Raw genomic sequence first — 26,690 nt, 5'->3', positions numbered from 1 at the left:
GTTAAATATTGCTCTTGGTTTCAATATTGATCCCGTGGCTTGGAAGACCTTGAGGAGCTCTGCTGCTGGTTTTGGCTACCAGGTGGTTCAAAGACAATCAGAGTAAGTCAGAACATACATTGTTATGTTGAATATGGGTTTATAATTGCCTGTTTAAGATTACTGATAATTATTTATTTATTTATTTATTCATTCATTTATTTATTATTTGTTTAACAAAATTATCACCACTTATTCCTGACAGCATTAATAAAACAGGGATAAAATACTTATTAACAGAGAACATATGTAGTTTATTTACTGTAACTACAGTTTGCTCTTTGGACATATCATTCTCATCATGGCATCATTTATTTCCTTAGTTTGCTCGTCAGTGCCCCATTTGAACAGTATTCACAAAATGGAAGAGGGAAAATATATATTTGCACCACTTCTCACCCAAGCTGCCAAAATATAAAATTTGAAGGTAGGTAACCATTCATCTATACATTTCTTTACAGGATTTCCTGAAACTCTGACAGTAAGTATTTTGCCTTCAAAGAAATAAACCACAGTGTCATGATCACTAGGTCTGGGAGGAAGTGTTTTGAGCTTTTCGAGAGCTCTTGGTTCATTTTGCTTTTTGGCATGCACAGTATTTGGCACTAAAAATTACAATATCGGTATTGTTTATGTTTGTTTTTTCCCTTGAGTTTCCTTGAGATTTTTCCTCCATGTTGTCCTTTGCCTTTCAGTGATCCCCTGATGTTCTCTATGCTCACTGTGTCATGTCTAGGTCTTCCCCCTGCTTGTTATGTTGATTGTATTCATATGTGTGTAGTTCCCCACCTGTTTCAGTTTCCCTCATTACCTCTTGTGTATATAATGTTAAGTCATTCTTTGTCCTTTGTTGTGTTGGACACATAGCTGTGTATCCCTTAGCTCTACTTTTCCGTTTCTTCACGGATATGTATTCCTAATGTTCTTTGGGTATTGGCAATACATAGGTTCTCTCTTTTTTATTAGATTTTTATTAATTTCCATACTTTTCAGCATTAAATGCTAACCTTCTCTTTTTTGACTTTAGTCTCCTGAATTCTGCTCTCGAGTCAGCAAAACACTCCACACTAAAATAAAGTAATAGTGAAACTTAATTCTATTTAGAATTCCTTCCTGTTGTATCATATGCACCATAATAATAGATGTCAAAATGTCTGATTTATGCTAGTTTCCAGCCTAGAGGAGATATTGCCCATGCTTAAGTGTTTTAATTTTAGTCATCAATTTCACAGTTGTTCTGTGTTTTTGTATTTTGGTTTGAATACAGCACCAAGATTTGCAGTCAACATGTCCCTTGGTTTGACTATGAAAAGTGATGCTACAACTGCAAACACTGTGGTGAGTTACTGAACGGCAAACATTACCAGTGCTTTGTTAAAATTGGTGATAATCAAAAGCCTCTGTTTTCTGTGTCTTAGATGTTATAATAGTTTGTTATAATTTATAAATGCATGCAGGTCATTCCATGAAAAACAGTGTTGCTCCCACCTGTCACCAATAACATTACTTTCTTTAAATATGCTACTGTTATTTTAAAAAATCATGATTCCCAGTGTTTTTTTGTTTTGTTTTTTAAATTTGTTTTGTTCTTTTCAGATTTGGTTGATCTTACATGGAATGAACCAATGTTTAAAGGACTTGGAAATAATCGGCCTACCATATTAATCACAACTTAACTTTGTCTCCTCAGGTGTGTGGTCCAACCATTCAAAAGGACTGCAGAAGTATCACAATGTACAATGGTGTGTGCTTTCAGATAGACGGTGTTACTACATTTGGATCTCCCATACCTTCCTCTCTTCGAGGTAACAGTAAATGGAACTTGTAAAAATGTATCCATAATTATCAGAGTCCTGGTTTGCCATTAATAACAAAGCTTTTCCATTTTACACCTAATGTAGTGTTATAATATTTACCTTTGTGCTTGCATATTCTCTAAATCTCAGATAAATTGAAACTCTATTAAGACTTCCCCTTATATATTCAACCATTTAAGAATTAATGAGAAAAGGCAATGGAGTAAATGGAAAATGATTTTTGTGGAAGATGAGATCACACCAATGGTGGATGAGATTGATGCCATTCTGTATGAATGACTTGCATGATTTGGTGGACTAAAAATGGCACATGAGGCTAAACCTGTAGCCACAGATTTGGGTGCATGTGCATCCCAAATTGCCACCAGAAAAAAATCTCGTACATTAAGTCTACACATTTCTTAGAAATAATTTTCACATCAAAATAAGGTTGTTATAAATAATTAGTTGCCCCCTCTCCGCCTTTGCTTTATTTCAGATAGTCTGTTTAATAAGTGAGCTAATGGAAACCAGCCCACTGAAGGAACAATGGGCTGAAAGACCTAATCCAATCATTTGTCTTCAGTGGGCTGGTTTCACTCATTATGCAAATGTACTGTTTATAAGATTGGGGAAAATGCAGTCAGCTGAGACTGAAGAAGTCACTTGGATGAGTGACAGAACATTTCTCCCACTGAAAACACTACGTCCAGATGAACAGAATCAACTTTTGGAGATTTACTTACCTGGATGATTGAGAATGCATCAAGACATTACAGAAAAATATGATTTAATTACAGTACACAACACTGAAAATCAAAGTATAGTAATATAAATTCAAAAGTGTTAAGGATAACTTAAGGATTAAGGATAACTGTCTATACATTTCCTCTCCTTGTCCAGCACTACTATGTCCAGTTGATTAGCAGGTTGGTTATCACCAGTTCATCTGTATGTATCTGGAAGTCGCACAGGATCTTAGCACGGTAATTCGCGACAACCCTTGGGGGCATGTCCCATTTTGACTTCAGGACTTCCAGGCCGTACTCAGCACAGATATATTACTATATACTATGCCAGCCACTTGGCATTCCATGTATGCCCTGCCTGCTAGCATCTTGCACCCTGCTGTCTCAGCAACATCATTACACAGCCTGCACATGGTGTCTTGCCTGGTGTGGTAGAACTCAGCCTCTATGGATCTTAAACATTCCAGCCACTTCCTCTATCTGCCAATGGTACATACCATGCAGGGGCTTGTCCTTCCATGATGCCTCCTCCCCTTGGTCTTCTTTCTTGGTTTTCTGCTGCCTGAGGCATTTACTAAGCATGCGGTCAGTTATGATCATCTTCCTGATGTACTCATGGATATTCATTGTCTCATCCTGGAAAATGGTTCAGACATGCATTAGTCCTCGGCCTCATTCCTTCCACTTAGCGTTCAGGCTCAGGGTGCTGGACTGGGAGTGAAACCCTCCATGCATGGTAAGGAGCTTCCTTATGTGTGTGGCATTCATTACTGAATACTGTCTTACTGAAAGCCTCAGAATCCTTTTGCTCGCATGATGTGAGGAAAAATGTTAAAATTAGCCCATAAAAATTGATTCGATTTTGACTCCATGTCTTTGATAGAGTGCCCACCACAAGTAGACATTGCCTTTCTGTTGGATGGTTCAGGCAGCGTATCATCTCCTGATTTTCAAACAATGAAGAAGTTTGTGAAAGATCTAATCCAATCATTTGTCTTAAATGATGCACAGGTAAGATGCTGTAGTCCCTCTTCAGTTAATAGTAGCACAGACATAAAACAGTTGCATTATTATTTCTATTTAGATCCATGAAGCATGACAGATTGATATATTTATTGTTTTCCCCTTTTTTTTAGTTTTCTGTTTCCCAGTTCTCTACTTCACCATGGGTTCACTTTTACTTTAAAACATTTTCTTCGTCTGGATCAGTGGAGACTGACATCAATGAAATCCAGCAATACAGGGGAGCTACCTTCACAGCTAAGGCCATCAGACATGTTGTGTAAGGAAAGAAATCACATCACTGAAGCACTATGCTAAATTTACTGTCCAGAGTTCCTGTCCAGGTGACTCTTATTTTCTGGGACTCTTACCAAATTAAATAAAGTGTGGACTCTGATGCCAGTCTTTCAAAAGAGATAATGTACACAGACCTTTGTTTTCAAATATTATCAACAGAGCCGATAAGTATTTCCTAACTGAATAATGAATTGTACAAAAAAATATGTCCATTATCCGTGACTTTTCTGGACTTCCATAGAGATGTTCGTAACAAAGGCTAAATTGAATTTCAATTTGAAAATCTAATATTTGGATTATCTGGATTGGCAGAATAGAAAAATCTGTGTAATGCTAAATGAAAATATAAAAAAAGAAGGATGGATCCAAAAATAACAATCAAACGTGTTACATAAAGCAGTTTCACCCCGGTTCCTTTTTTATTCCTCGGGCCTCCAGAGACGACACAGGACTCAGTAGTCATTTCACAAAACCTTTATTCATCTTCAGTTACGCATGCACCTTCTAGAAGGGGAGACGTACAGGTCCGGTGTCCCTCTGCAAATCTCCACTTCTTTGTTTGTTTCCACCAGTTTTATAGAACCGACCCCATTGTAAAACCCACATGGTGTGTTGTAAACTCTGTGTTTGTGTATGTATGCGCGAGCACGTGAGGGCCTGTGTGTGCGCGTACCAGTGTGTGTATGTATGTGCACGTGAGTGAGCGTGTGTCTCTGTATATGTGACTTCCTGCCGGTCATAAAGTCATCTCCCCTCACCCAAGGTACACCAAATTCCACTACCAGACATACAAAACATATTACAAGCACTGAGACCCCCACTCTGCATCCACTGGGCCATTGGCCTCTTGTTGTCTTACTCTTACAGCTAAGCATGTGGAGAGTCTCCTGGAAACCTACTTCTAAGTTATGACAATTATGAGCTTTTATTACATTCAGGGACAAGCATCAGCATCCCCCAACTGTAGCTTCCTGTCTCCTTTTATGACAGGTTGACCCCCAGTGTCCATAAATTCCTCTCCCTCTACACAGTTACACACTCTCAGGCCTATGGCTAAACCAAACTAAAACACACAGACAAATCCTTCCCTATTCTCTGATGTACTGCTGGACCCTCTCATCTAAGCAAGTTTAACACATTATATTCTAACAATTGTTTTCTTGTACCCACACATGCAGTCTACCCCATGACCATACGTCCACTGTAAAAAAGATTTATTGACATTATAAATAAAATTATGTGTATATATATATATATTAGGGGTGCAACGATAAACAAAATTCACGGTTCGGTTCGATACTTTGGTGTCACGGTTCGATATTTTTTCAATACAAAAAAATGTTCATGCCTTTTTAATTTGTCATTTATTAAAATTATAAATATATATTTTAACTCAAAAATACAGTTTAAATTTAATGTTGCTGAAACAATAAAATAATTAACAAAAAAAAAAAATCTATCTGATCGAGAAATCACTCATCTTTGGAAAAGAGAGTTTAATACAGAGAAATGGCTCTTTCCAAAATAAAAGCTATACTATACGTTTCTTCTGGGCTATATTCTCAGCAGCATATTAAACGTATCAGGTCCCCATAAGGAGAATCATGTGCTAACGGCTGTCTAAATCAGCGGTCCCTAACCCCCGGGCCTCGGACCGGTACCGGTCTGTGAGTCGTTTGGTACCGGGCCGCGAGAGTTGAGGCTCAGGTGTGAAATATATGGTTTCAGGGTTTTTATCGGTTTTCAGCGTTATTTTGTTATCGTTTTTATCGTTAACTCGGTTTTCCTTGGTCTTTTCACGTGTGTTATGAATAGATCTTCTTTTTTTCAGCACCGGTACTAGTTTTATTTTGTTGTATTTATCCGCGACACCTTAAAGGCCGGTCTGTGAAAATAATGTCGGGCATAAACCGGTCTGTGGCGCAAAAAAGGTTGGGGACCGCTGGTCTAAATGACTCGGATACAGTTTGTAGCATGCGTGCTTGTTGTTTTTGTCTGCTTCCACTTGTCTTTGCACTAGGATGATGTCTGCGTAAATGTGCAGTCATATTCATTGTGTTCCCACTAGTGCTGTCAGCATAATCTCGTTAAAATGACATTAACACCATAACGCGGCAAATCTCCGTTAACGAGTTACTGCAGATCACCCGGTGCGTGGGGCTGGACGGCGTCAACACGTTAACAACAGAGATGGGCAGTAACGCGTTATTGTAATCTGATTACTTTTTTCAAGTAACGAGTAAAGTAAGGGATTACTATTGCAAAAACGGTAATTAGATTACAGTTACTTTCCCGTAGGAACGCTGCGTTACTGCGTTACTAAAACCGTGATTTTTTGCGAGAATGTCTCACGACAGTGACGTAAGCGAGTGCGCCGTTAGTGACAACAGCTGTGTGCAGATCAACAATGGATCACATATCGATTGTGGGAGAGAGTATGAGCGTGCAGCGTTTAAAGCGTGGAAGTACTGACCTTACTTTGAGTTTGATTCCATAAAAAGTGACAAAAACATTAGCATCCATCCTGCGTGGGAAGAAAACTTCTTTTTACAGTGAAAAAAACCCCTAAACTTCCAAGCAAGCACCGAGTGCGCAACGACGTAATGGGAAATTCACAGAGAAACTCGCGGATTCTTCAACTGACCGCGGCACACCTGCACCAGGGTAAACATCCGCCTACCCTAGTCCTGCTTTACAGGTGAAAATAGAGCAACAGGACTGCTGAGTCTTTGACTTTATTTATTTCCTGCTGTGTTTTACTTGCATCTATTTGAAAGAGTGAGTGTAAACACAAAAAATATTTTATTTTATGTGCTGGAATGTGCAGAAAATAGGTTTAAATGTTAAACTAATTTATTCAACTCAGAGAATGTTGCATATAATTAAATTTTTGCTTGATGCATAAAGTTAAAAGATTAAAACTGATAAAACAAGTTAAAAAAAGAGACTTTTCCATTTGATTACATTTTGTATGATGGATTATGTAGAAAAAGTAGAATTGGGCTGAAAGATCTATCGCTTTATCTCCTCTTCAGGTTGTAAATCGTGTTTTTAAAAAGTAACTAAGTAACTAAGTAATTAACTCATTCACTGCCAGCCATTGGCAGTGAATGAGTTAAACCCATTGACTCAGTCACTGCCATTGACGTCTATAGACGTCAATGGCAGTGAATGAGTTAATTACTTTTGAAAATAAGTAATCAGTAAAGTAACAGGATTACTTTATTGTGGAAGTAATCAGTAATTAGTTACTGATTACTTTTTTCAAGTAACTTGACCAACACTGGTTAACAAGCTAACTGCACTAACGCACTAGTTCCCACCAATGTAATTGAGCATTGCGTGGCACATCCGACATACTGTTTTACTTTGTCCATGACGCGCTTACCATCAGGGTCATGCTTCACATGAAAACCAAGATAGTTCCAAAAGCCAGATCTGAATGAGGGTGGGGGAGGTTCAATTTCGGGTAGCATTGAGGCAGTTGCCATGTTGCAACGAGCTTAGCTTCTGTCTTGCTGCTAGCTTGCGCTGCGCTCAGTGGATCTGCACTCGACAGTGCAGCCTAGGCGGAGTGGTCGAACGCAGATCCACTGAGCGCTCAACATAGCCAGCGTTGTCAGAAGAAAAGTTGGTAAATAAATTACAAATTTTGTATTGTTCAATACATATGCGTACCGAACCGAAAGCACTGTATCGAATGGTTCAATACCAATACAAGTATTATTGCACCCCTAATATATATATATATATATATATATATATATATATATATATATACAGTTGTGGTCCTAGCCTGTTTGGAGCCCTGGGCGAACACTACCTCTGCCCCCCCACACACACACACATAAAACATAGGATTGTACATTAACATAAAACGGCTACCACAGCCATCATAATTCGTCATACAATGAGAACAGGACAAATCAACAACTAATTAGGACTAATTAGTATTAAAATCTGTAACATAATGTATTGTTTGGAGTGTAGTCTGTTACTGTTGGTATTTTTACCATTTCTTCTTGGAGCAACTTTAACTCACATAATTTCCTTAGGGATTAATAAAGTATTCTGATTCTGATTGTTTCAGGATGACCTGCTATTATCCAATGACACAACTGCTTATCTGTATCTTTTGCTCGTTTCTCCTCCTCTTCTTTTCTCTTTTTTCTAAAGTGAGGACCTGATTGCTTTGAACTTTTCTTGTCCATCTTCCATTGGTTTTAATTTTGCACTCCAGTATGAACACCCATCCCCTACAACCTACACCTTAGTTCACAGATTCGCTTTGTCTAGGGTTTATTTCTGGGATTTCGCACAACCCAGGATTCAAATCATGAATACATAATGGGCTTGGATTTACATCATTATGAATGAAATGTGCTGTATTTGGAAGCAGCCGGACCCTCCCCTTTCGACGAGTTGTGTGTGAGACTTTAAATCATCGAACTGTAAATTACACATTTTAAATTGTTATTGATCCCTTTACCCCTGGTCCTAAAGTGTATATTTATTTTCTTACTCTTCTTATTGTTTGTTTACTTGCACTGCTGTAACTGGAGCCTCGTCGTCTCGGTCAGAGAATCCCACGCCGCCCCGCCCTCTCCTCCCTGTGCCTCAAGCAGAAGTCGCACCTCGCAAACGGAGGGCGCCCTTACTCCCAGCAAATGGGCGATAGAAAACCGATCGGTGCCTATGCCATTCCCGATATGCGCTGGCATGACGTATGAGCAATTTTTTTTTTTTTTTTTGCCGATGACCGTGCAACCGCCCGTGTCGCCCGTATCAAAAACCGCTACTGTATATATATATATATATATATATATATATACAGTATATATATATATATATATATATATATATACATATATATATATATACATATAATTTTTATTTTATTTTTTTAATTTCACAGAAACACTGTTTTCATACCACAAGAAGGTATGAGACCTAATGCAAAAAAGGTCTTGATAGTAATTACGGATGGACAATCGAATGACCGGACTTCTCTGGATGGTGCAGTACAGCTAGCAGAGAGTAAAAACATTGTTCGATTTGCAATTGGGGTAAGTACTTCAATTATTTAAACTTACAGAATGTGCCATACTGAAAATATGCTTTGGTCAGCTGTCAGGCTAAGACTGATGTGGCACTATATGGAAAAAAGCACTGAGCCACCCACTTATTACACCTCCAGAAGCTAGCTCTCTCTCTCTCTCTTTTTATATATATATATATATATATATATATATATATATATATATATATATATATATATATATATATGTATATATTATGGAATGCCGTTTAGAAAAATATTATACATATATATCAATCAAAGTCTTAATATATAGAATGAAGCTTGAATGTATATAGAATGATCTTCTGAATGTATAGAACGAAACTTGAATATATATAGAATGAAACTTAAATATATATGTAGAATGAACTTTTGAATATGCATGCCACATGCTTCAGTTATTAGTAAATTAAGTTGTGTTCAATAGAAATTTTTATTTTTTTTGCCAGACACTAAAAATTGTGAAATATCACAATACTGAAAAAGTTCCAAGGGTATTATTTAGGTAAAGGTTGATAAGACTGGTTTTATCTTCTTATTCACTTGTGCCATTTAAATCATAAAAGTAGTAAAATAAAGTTTTTAAAGTACACTTTTCTTTCATGACAAACCATACTTGTCGCAGTAAAAAATGTTACACTTTATGTTACATATCATGGTATGATGTACTAATTTATCTGTTAATAAACACGAATTGTGAATTTTATTAAATAAAATATCTGTTATACATTTTCAACTTTAAAACACAGAAATGTTTTATTTAAACTCTTACAGGCTGATATTTGGAAAAAAATGACACATAAAAGGTAGGAACACAGAACACTATGTATTTCCAGAACCCAGAGGAAGAAAAGAGTATTCTGTAGTAATAGAGCAACACTGACCTTAACAAAAAAAAAAAAAAAAAAAAAACAAAGAAAGAAAGAAAAGAAAAGAATAAAACAAACAAAATACAATAAGCCTGTCTAATCAAGTAAACAAAATCCTTAAACATTCCCTAAAGAATGTAAACCAGGTTATGTTTAACAGTTATTATTATTATTAGTAGTAGTAGTATCATTATTTGATAAGAATGTAATGTCATATAGTGCGATGATGATATAATGTTCATATTTCAGCTATATATTATTATATATATTTAATGTGTGTCATATTTATAGACAACTTGCTGGCAGTGTTGGAGATACTGTTAGTCCCCCTTTAAATATGTTTTCATTAGTGTTACTGTAACACTTTTCAAAACTTTCCCAAAACCTAACAAAAACTATTATTTAAACCTGTGAGTTAAGCTAGAAATCAAGTGAAAATTAATATGAATTTCTGTGTAAAGCATAAATATTCAAATGGGACACTGAATCGGAGTCCAAACAGAAACACTTCTGGTGGGTGGCTGCGTGGCCAGTGGCTGAGGCGATTGAGCAGGTCCGGAGGCCGACCACGCCGGCGACGAGGTCCAGTCAGCGGCCTGAACGGTGTCCGCCGACGCCAAATCCGACGTGGACGAGGAGAAGGTGATGAAGCAGCAGCTGCAGGTGACAGCGTGGAAGCCGGTGTGACGGAGCAGCAGCTGCAGGCGACGGTGTGGAAGCCGGCAGTGACGGAGGATCCGTTGACTGCACTACAGGAGACTGGATGACAGACAGGACTGGCTGGACTACAGGAGACTGGACGACAGACTGAACTGACTGGACTACAGGAGACTGGACGACAGACTGGACTGGCTGGAGGACCGGCGACTGGGGGACAGGAGGAGACTGAACTGACTGGGCTGGAGAGGTGGATACTGAACTGACTGGACAGGAGAGGTGGAGACTGGACTGAGCTGCAGGTGACTGGACTGACTGAGCTGGCAGCTGAACAGCAGGCAACTGAACTAACTGGACTGGCGAGGCTAATGGCTGAGCTAAAGACTGAGTTAGTGAAGGGGACAAAGCTGCAGCCTGGGCTAGCGCATCAGGTGCTTGAGCTGGGAAGAGCTCAGCTAGCCTGATCAGAGACAGTGCTAGAGCATGGAAAGCTGGATCAGGAGGTGGATGAAGAGGTGGACTAGCAGGTGGACAGGCTAGCTCTTTCAAGCCTCTAGGGAGGTCAGGCTGGGTTCTGGCTGCCCTCAGCCTGAGCACTGGGACAGGCACGGGGGGTGGCTGGACACCAGTCACCCCCACCCGAGAAACATGAATGTGTGTGGAGGTAGACTGGGTCACAGCTGCCCTCGTCCTGGGAGCTGGCACACGAGTGGGTGCTAGCTGGGCCCTAGCCATCTGAGGTGCTGCAGGGACAGGCTGAGCATTAGCTGCCGCCCCCCCTGAGAAGGTGAAACAGGTGGAGGGGAAAGCAGGCTCTGAGCTGCCCTGCTAGGAGAAAAAGGTTGAGTAATGGGTGAGGAAATGGTGATTGAGTGGGAGAAATTATCAGGTTTAACAGTGATAATGTCTTTAGCAGTAGCCTGAGATGGTGGAGCAGTCTGTTCGGAGGCAGGATGGTTAGAATTAATTGGATAATCCAGAATGTAGTCACATTAAACCAGGGGTAGGCAACTCCAGGCCTCGAGTGCTGGTGTCCTGGAGGTTTTAGATGTGTCCATGATCCATCACAGCTGATTTAAAGGGCTAAATGACTCCTCAGCATTTCTTGAAGTTCTCCAGAGGCCTGGTAATGAACTAATCATTTGATTCAGGTGTGTTAACCCAGGGTGCGATCTAAAACCTGCAGGACACCGGCACTCGAGGCCTGGAGTTGCCTACCCCTGCAGTAAACAGTCTTTGGTTTAGGTGGGCGGTGAACAGTCTCTGGATTATGGCGAGGTGAAAGAAAAAAGTCTGTTTCGCTCACCACCGGATGCTGCTGCTCCAAACAGGAAACAGGATGGCGGCGTGAGCCTTGCCTCCACTTAGCTGTGGCAGCAGGCGGATGAATGAGGCGGTGGGTGAGTGAGGAGCGGAGCGGCAAGAGAGGGAGAGGCTGAAGCGCGGCGAGAGACGCCCACTCTCCGAGGCAAATACTCCGGTGCAGGTGAGGCAGCAGGTGGGAGAACACGGCCTCTCTGAGGTCCGCCCAGAGCCAAACGACTCCCCTCGAAGATGTGCTCTTCTTCCGCAAAGAGCCGCTGTTTCCCCCTGAGCTCCTCCGCCCTAGCGGGAGAGCGCTGCCTCCTGCTGCTCGAACAGGATAGTGTCCACTGAGTCCACAGCGTGTCGTCATGGCACGGTTTGTGTCATTCTGTCAGGAGTCGTGGTGTGTGGGTGAGAGGACGACAGGAAGGGACCCAAACGCAGGACTCACGGTGCAGAATGATGATGATTTATTAGAGCGAGTGAGTGAACAGAACAGGAACGGCAGGACTCACTAACTAACTGAAAGACTGAATGGCTGGCTGAACAACGGAATACAGACGGGAATGAAGACAATCACAACATCAATGACAGGACAGTGAACTGGTAAAACTGAGGAACTTGAATACAAAGACTGAATGATAATTGGACACAGGTGAGTACGGCTGAATGTAATGAAACAGGAAATGGAACATGTGGAAGAAACAGTAAACATGAACTGAAAACGCTGGGTCAATGACCCAGGAATCTTGACAGACTTATCTCATTTGAGAATGTAAAGAAAAGTTGCTCTAGGTGGCAGATCGTTCAATGACTACATCTAGCTATAGTATTTCAAAAATAAACAAAGGTATCTGAAATACAAAACATGGCTGATAAACCTCGTATATTATGACATTACCACTGACATTCCATACATTGTGTGGAATAGCTAGACACAGGAAGCATTTGACAAAATTGAATTCTATTTAACAGTGAGGTTGTGGCATATTCTTTTGCTGCCTGCAGGGGTACTAAATAATCGAATGTTACTATGGGTCATATCAGAGAACAGAGACAAAACATGCAATATAGGCAGGAAAACAGATGAACTTCAATCCAAAAACAAAATATGCCTCATATGTATAAACTGAAACCAATTGCATCCATCCATTCTCTTCTGCTTATTTTTATCTGCGTTGCTAGCCTATTCCAGCTACCACAGGATGAGAGGCAGAGTACACCCTGGACAGGTTGACAATCTGACGCTAGGTTAACAACATTAACAAGAAACAAGAAAATAAAACATGCATATGCAAAACAGAAAAACAAAAACAAAATCCTCATCATTTCTACAATCCTTGACATCATTATGCTCTTCCAAATCCTGGTGAATTCCGTATTGCAAAATCCATGTCTGATTTGAAAGTAGTACACTACATGAACTGGTATACGAAGGATATTTTCACAAATATTGGTCACTGGAAATCTGCAGTTAGTGATGAACTCAAGGCTTGGCTTTGGGGAAAAACCCAGGGCTGAAATGCTGTCACATCCGGTGCAGAAAACAAGAATATCTTTCAAAGAGACTTCACTTTCAACTATAAGATAGAAAAATACAAAATCAAAATGAGATTCTAACTAAGACTATTGGTATACTGATACGTTAAAATACCAAAAGATTAATGCAAAAGAAAAACTGATGCATATTTTGAAAATTAAGCTGTACTTTGAAAGTCACACATGAAGCTAATTAGCATTTAGTGAAACCATAGTGTCGAAAAAAGAAGTTAGTGAAGACCACAACAATTTAAGCTTAGGTGGATGCAGAAATAGTCTATTATTTGTACTCAGTAAACAGGATTGGTAATAATGCATTTATCTACGCTTTTAATACACTGAAGTGAAACTGAAATCACATTTGGGTATAATCTTTCTTGTAAATTCAGCACTTGCATTGGTACTTGGTATTCTATACCTACTGCACAATCCACTTTGTATTGTCCATGTTCTGTCTTTGTTTATTGTACAGTTAGTATTGTACAGCTATGATTATAGTATTGTATAGTTAGTAATTAGTATCTTTTTATCCCTTAATTTTACCCAAATTTAGCATGTTATTTATTTGTAATTTCTAGTATTACATCTCTTGGAGATATATATTTTATATACGTATAAATGCAACATGGTTTCCAGTTTATTTGGAGCTACTTTTAGATAGGAATATTTACCGCATTTGTCAGAATTCAACATTTCTGTGAAATCCTGCCTGCTTGTATGGCTACTCTCTCCATCAGAATATGTCTGTAAATATAAACAGATAATACTTTTCAATATACTGACAACAAAATGGCATAGTAAATATTAATATTATGTTTATGTATTATGTATTTAAACATAATACAAGTGACAATGTTTAAGGGAGTTAAACATTGTCCATCTTTACTTTGATTTTATTTTATGAACATACATTCATTTGCTGAAATGCTCAGGATTAATTACTGATTCATTGTCCTCACATTAAATAACCTTTTGAGGTCTGACATAAATTGACTTCTGATGAAACAGTTTTTTCACAAGGTCTCCATTCAAAGTCTGTTTGGAAGTGAGTGATGGCTCAACTAGTTTGGTGTGGCATGTCAGCAAAATCTGTAGCCTAGGGGAGGAAGAAAACATAGTGTATATGAAAGTTTTGTTAATGCTAACAGACTACAATACAATACAATACAGTACATCAAAAGGTTTAATTTTTGTTAACTCTAAAAGATATCAATCCAGTCATCTGATCAGTGCCCACAGATCCTTTTTGGAAATACCCAAAGTTGACCTTTAATAGTATAATAATCTAAGTAACAAAAACAATCTTTTTATGAAAAAGGATCTAAAGCTTACCTGCATCCTTCAACAACTGGCTGGAAGGCAGTCCTTATTGACTGCATTACTTTGTCTGAGTCCCATTCACAGCTAAACTCCAGTGCAGATTGTATATGTCCATTTTCAAAAAGCCAAGCTTTTTTGTTACACCTTGGCACATGTGCAGTTAGATGGTCCTGCAAGAGAATCACTTTGGTGAAAGACTGAGCCAGAGATTGTGACCTACTTAGCTGTGCTCGAAACCTATTAGAGAATAAAGGCAAAGTAAACATTTCTGCATGTAATATACTCCCACTACTCTGATCAATGAAGCACATTTTATTTAACAAAATACACCATGCTGTACACATGTCCAATTTGCATTAATAAATACCCACTAGCCCCATGGTAGCTAGGATAGGCTCTTGGAATTCTGAATTGGATAAGTGGAAGAGAATGGATGGATGGATGAATGGATAGATAGATGATGGAAGATAGTGGGATGGGTGGGTGGAGAAACTTAACAATCACATAAAAAATTTCCTAAATTCACAGAGTACTTTTTGTTGTTTTAGAAAAATGTTTCATTAAATTATATACTGCCAAAAACTATGTATTGTAACAACTGAATGATGTGCTTTGCTTTCACACAATGTTTGCAGCTTGAAATATTATAGAAATCGCATGTTTTCACAGTTTAGTCTCCACAATCACACGCTGTGAGTCTATCGCACACTGTTTTTTACTGTGATATTTTTGTTTACTTAGCTTAGTCTAGCAATTGAAACTTACGGGCAATTGCTAACCTTCCACTAGTAATTTCAATGTATTTAGTTCCGTTCTTACCTCTTCTGCTTTGGGCCCTTTCGAGTGCAAGGTCTAAGAATGTAGATGGGACACGCTGTGAGGGACTCTTGTGATGTGGAAGGCACGTTCTCCATAACATTAGCTGGATAACCAGGGGCTATCTGACCGGAGAGGTTCACTGCATTTGGTCTTCCACAGTGAATTTATTCAAATTTCTTCATCAGTAGCACGATGCAGTACACTGGTACTAATATTAGGTTGGCCAAAACATGCATTTGCCTGGGTGTTAATAGCTCCTCATTACTTAAAATCTGAGCCACACGATTCTGTGCGGACTGGCTCATAGTGCCTTTCTTCGCAGCTACAAACAAGGAAAACACTAGTGACTTTATACTCAGAAGATCATTCTATATATATAATATTTTCCTAAACGGCATTCCATAATGTGTATATATATGTAAGGACACATATACACACATATGCACATGATTTAAAGGACACACACATATATACATCTATCTATCTATCTATCTATCTATCTATCTATCTACATACACACACATATATATGTGTGTATGTGTCCTTTAAATCAAAGCACATCCCAATAAATACACAAAGCTGAAATGAAGTTTTTCAAATAAATGGCAATGCAAAATTACTGATTGGAACACGAATAATGTGTATTCTGGATTTGGATGTAATGAGTTTAACGCTACATAAAACATGTCTGTAAAATGTATTATAAATGGAGATAAAACCTTAAGTTTATTAAAAACTGTGTTTTAATAAAGCAAGGCATCTTGCATAGTATGAGAACTTAAATGTATTTTTTTCAACAACCCTAGGTGGGAAATGCATTTAATAAAACTGAAGCAAAACAAGAACTGCGCACCATTGCATCATCTCCCTCAGACAAATACGTGTTTCAAGTGGAGAACTTCGATGCACTTGAAATAATAAGACAAAATTTGCAAGAAAAAATTTTCTCCATTGAAGGTACAAACATAAATGTATTGTGTTAACTTTGTTACAAATTTCTGTAAACATACAAATTTAAAATGTTTATACTTAATAATAAGGAAAAAACAAACTTAATGTCTCATGTCAAGGTAAAATTCCTGTTGCTCTACATGCTGTTTATTATAAAAGTGCTGTGACACATTTATGATGAACAGCAAAAAACTTGAATAATAATGAAAATTTGTCTTTGTAACGTGAAATTGTATTGTCTTTTATCTTCGCTTATTTTTCTGTCACAGGATCTCAAACCAGTGGAGAGACACTAAAAATGGAAATGTCTCAAGAGGGATTCAGTGCAGTTTATGTGCCTGAGGTAATTACAGTTTTTCTCAGTCGATTTGGTGCTTTTCTCAGATCAAAATGAAAATTCTCAAAACCATTAGTGCAACCTCCACATTTAGTCATTTGTGCACATCATAGTAGCAATTTCTCCTTCCTCTGAACAAATTGCAAATGCTCTTGGACATGTATCAGTTGCTTTCATTCAATTCTCTGCCATCGACAACATTATCATTTGCTTATGTCATGTCAGTCAAAATGAACTATACTTTTGGAAGCTAAATAGTGGTTCCCAATCAAACTAATAGTCTTTATTTCATTGAGTCATTAAATACAAAATTGGTGAATTAGTTTTCAAATGCTGTCAAGCAAATGTTATACCTTTTTTTCATAAATTTTTTCCTGTCCCTGAAATTGAACAATTTCTCTCATGCCATAGTCCCTGAGAATGAGAGGGGTGGAGGTCAACTCAACAAGTATGTTGTTGTGTGGGATAATGTCCCTTTTCACTACACACATCTGGTCAGACAGTGGTTTGCAGCACATGACAGAATGTCTGTTGAATATCTCCCTCCCTACTCCCCATTCCTTATTCTGATAGAGGAGTTTTTGGCTGCCTGGAGGTTGAAGGTTTATGACCGGCATTCACATCCACAAATGGCCCTGCTAGCAGCCATGGATGCAGCATGTGATAACACCACAGCAGAGTCATGCAGAGGGTGGATTCGCCACTCCAGGAGACTTTCCTTGCTGCATTGCAAGGGATGATATCCGTTGTGATGTAGATGAGACAGAAAGGAACGTCTGAATGTGCCAGAATGATTTACGTTACAATATGTACTGTTATATTGTTCACATTTGTGCACAGCTCTACCAAAAGGTTATTTCTCATGTTTATTCTAAATACGTGACTGTAGAGTATTTTTCTTTTGCACAATGTTGTAGAATTACAAACATCCTACACAGTAAAAATGTGAAACATATGTATTCAGTGTCTTGTACTCTCTTACTTCCATAACTACTGGAATGTCTAACTTTACTGCAGATTTTACTGTACATGGCTGTGCAAAAAGTGTATAGTGCTGTCTTGAGCATTTTCAGGTAGTGTCACCGACCTGACCCTTTTTTGCACTAAAAGATACTGAGAGAATACTGTACACTGTGAAAACATGACAAAGCCATTTTTTAACTTGTTCATCAAGATGGTGTCAAGACTTCTCATTTTGGTGACACTGACAGTTTCATTGACACGAATACTTGCTTTTGAGGAATGGATTATCGATTTTGAGCAAGTGACCTGCTTTTGCAGGTTATCAACTAGGTTTTACAGTTTGCACTAATTGTTTTGAGAAATACACTAACTGCTGTGCAAATGTTAATAGTGATGTGAGAAAAGCACCAAAGCGACTGAGAAAAAATCACCAGACAGTCTAGTCATAGAAAGAAAGATTCACATGTGCCTGTCTGGTAGTTTTTATGACTTTCTGTCTAAATTGTATATAAATTGTATTTTCTTTCTACACTGTAGGGAATTCAGATGTCTATTGTTGGTGCAAACCAGTGGAAGGGAGGCTACGTGCAATACACAACTGGCGGCCAGAAGGTGAAAACATATGAGGATGTGTCTTTGGAGTCTGACAGTTATCTTGGTAAGAATATTACAGCTTTAACAATCTAACTTATACACATGTGATCATGTACATTCACAGCTCTGCTGTAATTCTTTCACACAAACATCAGATTTTATATCTGTCTTTCCTTTTTGGCCTACCTAAATTCTAGGTTACTCCATGGCAATTGCTAAAACTCAAAGCGGCTCACTGACAATTGTTGGTGCTCCAAGATATAAACACAGAGGAGTTGTGGTCGCTGTTAATAGAGAAAACTTTGAAAACCAAAAAATTGAGCCATTGGCATCACAGGTATGTATTTACAAGACAGATGTGAATGTAACACTGTAAACTATATATAAATTATTTTCTCAAATAAAAGCTGATGTTTTTTTTCCTAAACCTGAATCCTTTCAATAATAATTTGTTCCTTACACAGTATCAGACTGGTGAATATTTCGGGGCAGAGGTGTGTACCATGGACATAAGTAATGATGACATCACTGATCTAATCTTCATATCAGCCCCAATGTACATGGAGCCTGATAGAGAGGGAAGAGTTTATGTTTGCAGATTAACTGGTTTGGTAAATCACAATATCACCTACTGTAATTAAATTATTCGGTTTATTTACCAACTTTTAATGATCTTAAAATATTCACTCTTCTCCTTTCAGTTTGTGGAGTGTAATTTTGATGATCCATTAGTACTAAGAGGACATGCAGCTGTCAAAGGAAGGTTCGGCTCTTCTCTTGCTGTGCTGCCTGATCTAAACTCAGATGGATTCATGGATTTGGCAGTTGGAGCACCTTTGGAGAATAATGGTGAAGGCAGCATCTACATATTTAATGGTGAAGGAGGAGGAAGAATCAGTCCTACTTACTCACAGGTACATAACGTCAAAAAATTCACAAAGAGTTTTAATTGCATTTATCCTGCAATATGTCTAAACAATCTGCAGCTTGATTACTTAAAATATTTTCATGTACACAGAGAATTACTGGCTCTGAGGTCCAGTCAGGACTGATGTTTTTTGGTCTATCAATCAGTCAGTCGTCTTTTGACCAGAGCGGTGATAAACTTCCTGATTTAGCGGTGGGTTCAAAGGGCACAGTTGTCTTACTGAGGTAAGTCCAAGATACTCCAGTCATGTGTTATTGTTATTTATAGCAATTGATATTGTTCACTTTACAAGGTCAATTTTATGAGAATTGCACATGATTGATTTATGACTTTTTAATCCAATACCGATGCAGGGTAAAAAAAAATAAATAAATTGACTTTTTTGAGGTCACATTATATTAATGAATTTTATCATGCTAAAATGGTCGAATCACTAGAAAAAATTTCTTTTCTAATCATCTTGTTACATCATTATAATCATGGTTTCTCTCGTGATTAAAGAAGCAATACATCTGTCAGTTAAGGTCCTGGAAAAACAGCTTGTGTGGATTTGAGTCTCAAAAAAATGTGAAATTATATTTTATTTTACATCTGTTGAACATCAGTTTTACATCTGTTACAATAGCAACAGCTTTGTTCTAACAAATGACTTTGATGCAGAAATGCAAATCATGTGTTACTCAAAACACTAGACAACTGGGTAGTCTTGTTACTAATCCAAGTCAGAACACCAATAATGGAGAGCAATTTTTAGTTTGCTATTGAAGATTAACGTAGCTCACATATATTTTCCTTCGATGTCCATTTACAGATCAAGACCTGTAGTAATGGTTAAAGCTGAGGTGTCTTTCAGCCCAAATGAAATCCGTATTCAGAATACAACCTGCTCAAAACCACTGGAGAACACAGCTACAGTCTGCTTTACCATGAGCAGAGTGTCTACAGTCAACACAGGTTCATCATTCTCCTCACTTTTTTCTAACTACAAAGCCATTATCCAGCAGTTTGATGGTTTCTCTGTATGTAAATTTGTAGCATTGAAATCAAACTCTGATATATTCCAGCTGAAGCAAGGATTAATTATACTTTAACGCTGGATGCCACTCGCAAACCTCTGAACAACCGAGCGTACATCAGTGGGAAACAACGAGCGAAATCTGGATCAGTTGCTGTGAACTTAACTAGCAAACTGTGTTCAACTGTAAAATTTATTATTGAGGTAAAACCGAATAACAACATCAGAAAAAAAATATTATGACCATTTCATGAAACAAAAGATGTTATTTAATTAATTGTATTTTTTTTTGTGTCCTCAAACACTGAATGTGAACCTAACACTGCTCTCTTCTTGCAGGCTTGTCCAGAAGATGCTGTCAATGAACTTTCCAATGAGCTCAAATTCACATTTGATGGTTTTCCTTCAAAAAAACTTAGACCAAGTCTCGCCCCACAGGCTCAAGCAACAACTATTCATCCTGTGAGGAACCTTTAACGACACCTTATTAACTTGGCATCTGAGTCTAGTCTTTATGAAGTTTATGAAGTTACGAAATTTTAGTGTTTTGCCCTTAAATTGTCTGAAATAATGTTATTATTGGTGTCTGTTTGAGCAGTATCTATTGAGGAGACTAGAAGTAAATGAGTTACCATCACTGTAGTTGTAGCTCTCTATATAGTAAACGCATTACAAATTCTACTATGACTTTACTTTCTATGTAACTCTAGCTTCGGGGCCAAGGAGAGACTGTGCATTTCTCAACTGCTTCAAACCTAGTGACAAACTTCAACTTTGAAAATAACTGAATTAAAAATACACAAGCCTTATGAAGGGTATCTCTATGTGGGATCACACCTGATACATAGGTTCCTGTGTGTGCAGAGGATTTTCCAGAAGTGGATTGAGAACAGAAATGTTCTGCAGAAAACTACAGCTAGATGGTGGAATACAAAAAGTGGTGATTTCAAATGTTCAATGTTAAATTTAGTCTGTAAATAATGTAATAAAAATATGTTTTATATTATGTTTTCTTCCACAGTTAGGGTTTGAGATCAACTGCGGCACTGACAACAAATGTGTTGATAACTTAAAAGTGGATTTCAACTTCACCAGGTGAGGGTCAGGTGCAAAACTCAAGCTTTGGTGTCTGGTAGCATGTCAAGTTTAAGAGTATGAGCACTAAAATTATTAATTAATTTAAAGGAATAAAATGACAAACTTGGAAGTGAACAGAAATAAATAAATTATAAAAACAAACAAAAACAAAATGCTTTTTTAGATCCGAGTTGTATTTACGTCTCACTTCCCAAATCAACAAATATAAGATTTATTCTGGGTGCCAAAACTGTGTTGTTAAATGTAGAATATGTTAGGCTGGAAGGACCAAAGGACAAGGGGGAACTAAGATAAAATACAGAACAGATTTGTCTTCCAGTAATGATAACAGAGAACAAAACAAGGAAGTAGAACTCAAGAAACAAGCTTGTTTGTCCAAACTTGACACACAAAGACAAAAAAAACCCCACTGAGACAAGCCTGGAGGAACACAAAGGGATCAAAAAAGGAATCAACTATCAAGAATAAAAACTAAGCAAGGAACTAACAGGACACAATAATAAAAGCTCATTAGAAATAAGGAACATAAAATCAAACATTTAACAGAAGTCGACAGCGCCTGAACGTTTTTTAAATCAAAAAGAAATCATTAACCCACTAAAACTCAAACACTTGGCTCCATGAAGACAGAAAGAGTGACAGATGATTTAATATAACTGATAGAATCACTAATTATTTAAGTCATCTGGTGAGAATCATTCACATATAAACAGGTCAATAAAGTTTCTTCTTAATGTCCCTTTTGGCACCAATTTGTGATTTTAATTTCTGCTTTTACTTTTGAATAAATTAGAGTAAAAATACACTCAACAAAAATATAAACGCAACACCTTTGTTACTGCTCCCATTCCCGATGGGATGGACGTAGAAACCTAAAATTCATTCCAGATACACAATATAACCATCCCACCCAAACAGTGGTCACAAATCAGTCCAAATGTGTGGTAGTGGGCACATCTGCTATATTGAGATAATCCATCCCACCTCACAGGTGTGCCACATCAGGATGCTGATCTGACATCATGAGTAGTGCACAGGTGTACCTCAGACTGCCCACAACAAAAGGCCACCCTGGAATGTGCAGTTTTTTGCGCTATTGGGGGTCTGGGGACCCAGAACCGGTCAGTATCTGGTGTGACCACCATTTGCCTCATGCAGTGCAACACATCGTCGCATGGAGTCTATCAGATTGTCAATTGTGGCCTGTGGAATGTTGGTCCGCTCCACTTCAATGGCTGTGCGAGGTTGTTGGATATTCATGGGAACTGGTACACGCTGTCGTATACGCCGGTCAAGCACATCCCGAACATGCTCAATGGGTGACATGTCCGGTGAGTATGCTGGCCATGCAAGAACTGGGACATTCTCAGCTGCCATCTGCCCTGAACAATGTGAACCATGATTCATCCGTGAAGTGCACACCTCTCCAACGTGCCAGACGCCATCGAATGTAAGCATTTGCCCACACAAGTCTGTTACGGCGACGAGCTGGAGTCAGGTCAAGACCCCGATGAGGACGACGGGCATGCAGTTGAGCGTCCCTGAGACGGTTTCTGACAGTTTGTGCAGAAATTGTTTGGTTGTGCAAACCAATTGTTCCAGCAGCTGTCTGGGTGGCTGGTCTCAGACGATCTTGGAGGTGAACCTGCTGGATGTGGAGGTCCTGGGCTGGTGTGGTTACACGAGGTCTGCGGTTGTGAGGCCGGTTGGATGTGCTGCCATATTCTCTGAAACGCCTGTGGAGACGGCTTATGGTTGAGAAATGAACATTCAATGCACGGGCGACAGATCTGGTTGACATTCCTGCTGTCAGCATGCCAATTGCACGCTCCCTCATTGCTTGTGGCATCTGTGGCATTTTGCTGTGAGACAAAACTGCACATTCCAGGGTGGCCTTTTGTTGTGGGCAGTCTGAGGTACACCTGTGCACTACTCATGATGTCAGATCAGCATCCTGATGTGGCACACCTGTGAGGTGGGATGGATTATCTCAATATAGCAGATGTGCCCACTACCACACATTTGGACTGATTTGTGACCACTGTTTGGGAGGGATGGTTATATTGTGTATCTGGAATGAATTTTAGGTCTCTACGTCCATCCCATGGGGAATGGGAGCAGTAACAAAGGTGTTGCGTTTATATTTTTGTTGAGTGTAGTATAGCTGTAACTTTATTTTTTCCTTCCATTTTCCTTGTGCTTCCTCATACTCTGACAGATCCTCAGTGGTTAAAGTGGGCATTGATGAGCTTTTGGATGTCACAGTCACAGTGGAGAATAGAGGAGAAAACTCCTACAACAGTCGTGTTATTCTCACGTATCCAGCTGGACTCTCCTACAGAAAGTTCACCATTCAGCAGGTAAGACACCAGGATCAAGTCTGTATCAGTTCATCACTGATCTGCTGCTCTTCCAATGCATCCGGCAGTAATTTTGTTTCTAATAAAGGGAAGAATTGAGTGCAACTCTTTGGACAGTGAAGATGGTTTATCTCGAGGAAGGACAGACTGCACTATTGACAAGCCAATTTTCAAGAGCAAAACTAAGGTGAGCTTTATACTTTTTCTCTGTATAGAATATCTTTTCTCACTCCTTTATTTTCACTTTTACACAGTTTACAGACAAATAGGAGTCATTCTTATCTCTCTCATTCAATTAAGGCTTGCTTCATTGTCTCCTATGGGATTGACACCAACAGTCAACTTGAGAGGAAGATCTTTGTCACTGTGAATGCCAGCAGGTACTTTTCATTTTGCTACAGGTACTCCTCATTAAAACAATAGTCCAATAGATACAGTACAAATAATTTATTTTCTCTCTTTCAGTGGAAATCAGGAGCATGCCACAACAAGTGAACTCTACAAAAAGAAATCAATTTATGTGAAATACAGCATTTTTATGACATTTGAAAAGTATGTGTTTTTCTAACTGTAATGGGGAAAAGTTTATTTTTTTTACATGGCATTTAATATTTCAAATATACCTGTTTAGCTCCCTCAGCTACAACAATTTTACATTTGGGATGAACGATTTGCAGAAACCAGTCCATCAATCAGTCAAGGTGAAATACAACTTCTGCATATGTCTGTAGTTCAAAAGTTCATTGTATGATGTAGACCTAACTATACTGCTGGGTTATACTTTTGTTTTTCAATTTTAGGTTACAAACGATATCAGAGCGCTGAATTTCACTGTGGTGATCAGGGTTCCAGTGAAGCTTGGTGAAAAAGACATTTGGGTGGATTTGAGCAGTCTAAGGGTAATATGTGTTTGAGAATTGATAGTTACAGACTCAAAAATGACCTATGCTTGTGTATGGATGATTGGGTTTAGAGAAATTAAAATAAAACCAAACGTATATAAATAAAACATATATCTCAGATTGCAGAATGTCAGAGAGGAACTGATGAAGAACCACCTGTGAAAGCTTTTGTTCCTGAGATACAAAAAAATAAAGTTGTGGTATGTATACTACTGCACTTTACCTGTTGAAATTTAACCAAAGTGTATTGTTAAAATTAACATTACACTGGATCAAAACTTGTGTTGCATTTAGTCTTCTTCAAATGGCCCACAGGACTGCTCTGTAGCCAAGTGCAGACTGTTCAAGTGCAGCACATCCATGGGGATACGGGAGAGTAGGACATACGAAATCTCTGCCAACCTCAGCTCAGGATGGATAGAGCAGGTAACTGGCAGGAATTTTATGTTCAATTATTCATTAATATTTTTTATTTTTACAGATGATTATGTAGCAGTAACTTGTTAAATCTTTTGATAAAATCATTCCTTGTTAAATCAAGCAACACCTAATTTATCCCCAATTTATTTCACTTTTTTTTTTCTTAGATTGGACTTCAGTCTGCCAAATTCCTCTTAACCAGCACAGCCACTCTGGAGTACAACAAAAACCAGTACATCTACTTTGCATCAGGGTCTAACAGTAATCCTCCTGTTCGCAAGGTGATTGGAAATTGCTTTCTATTGTTTTCTCGTTTCAGTTATATAATAGTTTAAATTTATTTACTTTCTATTAACTTGTCTGTCAGATTGAAGCAGAGGTAGAGGTGTATCCTCAGCCAAATTTCACCAAAGAGATCATTGGAGGATCCCTGGGAGGACTGGCTTTTCTAGCTTTACTCACTGCTGGCCTGCATAAGGTAAGTTCGATTTTTTTTCAGTCAGTGTCACAGCCTCACAAAGTTAGTATAGAAAACATCTAGTTAAAAATAAATTATTATATTCACTCATGTAGCTTGGTTATTTTCATTCCTTTTTATTGCCACAAATGACTGATGCATTTTTATGTTTTTTTTTACTCCCAGTTGGGATTTTTCAAGAGCAAATACAAACGGATGATAAATGAAAATGAAGAAGACAGTCCAGGTCCAGGGACTGATGCAGCTGCAAAATCCGCTGAATAGCAAGGATCACGTTTGTAGTCTTGATGCTCTAAATCTTTCATTACATTTTATTAATAAAAATGATGCCCGGAAATGTCCAAATGCTTGTGGTGTCTAAACTACATCACTCCTTGACTAATTGACCAAAATAAAAATGTTTCTACCTAGTTGTCAGGACCATCAAAACAGGATCCCAAAAATGAACCTAAAGGCAAAAACTTTTTCAGGACTTGAAACGTGTTCAGATTAAACCTGTTCCAAATGACAACTACAATTTTCTTGAGCAGAAAAAAACCATTCAAATGATCATGTTTTGGAAAATGTGTGAAATTCAACTGAGATGCTTAAAATTGTGTAATGTTGCTTGTTTTATTCGGGAATAAAGATATTTTCAGCTTTGTGTTATAAAATTACACCCCTGTCCACTCAATGTAAATGAGGGTCTTCCATCCATTACTCCATTATTCATATTTCACAGTACTCAACACAGTTATAGATCCAAATGGTAGATTCCTAATCATTAAATTATCTATACTTAACAAAAAAGCTATGTATTGTAAGTGTACATGGCCCAAATGTTGTTGAACCCTTCCATGTTTTTTTAGTGCACTCTCTGAACACCTAGATTGCGCACTTGTTCCTGGTGGCAACCTCAACTTTGGACTAAATGAAGAAATGTATATGCTCAATACAGCAGGAACTGAGGATAACTGGGAATCCACAAATATAATTAAATCTCACATGAGCGATTTGGGACCTTGCAATGCATGGCGCTTCCTTCACCCCAACCGTAAAGAATATACTTTCCTCTCACATGTCCATCACTCCTACTCTCATCTGGATTATTTCCTAGTCAGCAGCTCACTGTTGAGTGACATTTAAGACACTGAGATACACCCTACAGCTGTCAGTAATCGTGCTCATGTATC

General features: G+C 38.3%; 1 protein-coding gene across 1 annotated transcript; it reads left to right on the top strand.

The window, feature by feature from the left end:
* The first annotated feature begins 1,311 nt into the window (after window positions 1-1,311).
* Window positions 1,312-26,133, top strand: LOC147323240 (integrin alpha-X-like). The gene is made up of 27 exons (XM_086303497.1): window positions 1,312-1,377; window positions 1,730-1,844; window positions 3,468-3,595; window positions 3,721-3,866; window positions 8,799-8,949; window positions 16,279-16,429; window positions 16,693-16,766; window positions 18,261-18,381; window positions 18,515-18,654; window positions 18,782-18,928; window positions 19,019-19,231; window positions 19,336-19,469; window positions 20,057-20,199; window positions 20,310-20,464; window positions 20,600-20,722; window positions 21,282-21,355; window positions 23,577-23,718; window positions 23,807-23,905; window positions 24,019-24,098; window positions 24,184-24,270; window positions 24,350-24,419; window positions 24,519-24,617; window positions 24,740-24,820; window positions 24,936-25,046; window positions 25,208-25,321; window positions 25,408-25,518; window positions 25,684-26,133. Exons 1-27 carry the CDS (start codon window positions 1,327-1,329, stop codon window positions 25,780-25,782), a joined length of 3,159 nt encoding a protein of 1,052 aa, XP_086159623.1. The 5' UTR covers window positions 1,312-1,326; the 3' UTR covers window positions 25,783-26,133.
* Window positions 26,134-26,690: the final 557 nt, after the last annotated feature.

This window comes from Aulonocara sp. 'chitande type north' Nkhata Bay, linkage group LG8 (assembly GCF_057382095.1).
Source record: "Aulonocara sp. 'chitande type north' Nkhata Bay isolate Kocher_YH1m ecotype deep benthic linkage group LG8, A_spYH_male_GT1.1, whole genome shotgun sequence".
Lineage (NCBI taxonomy): Eukaryota > Metazoa > Chordata > Actinopteri > Cichliformes > Cichlidae > Aulonocara > Aulonocara sp. 'chitande type north' Nkhata Bay.
The sequence above is the reverse complement of the archived record's forward strand: the minus strand, read 5'-3'. Positions and strand labels throughout refer to the sequence as shown.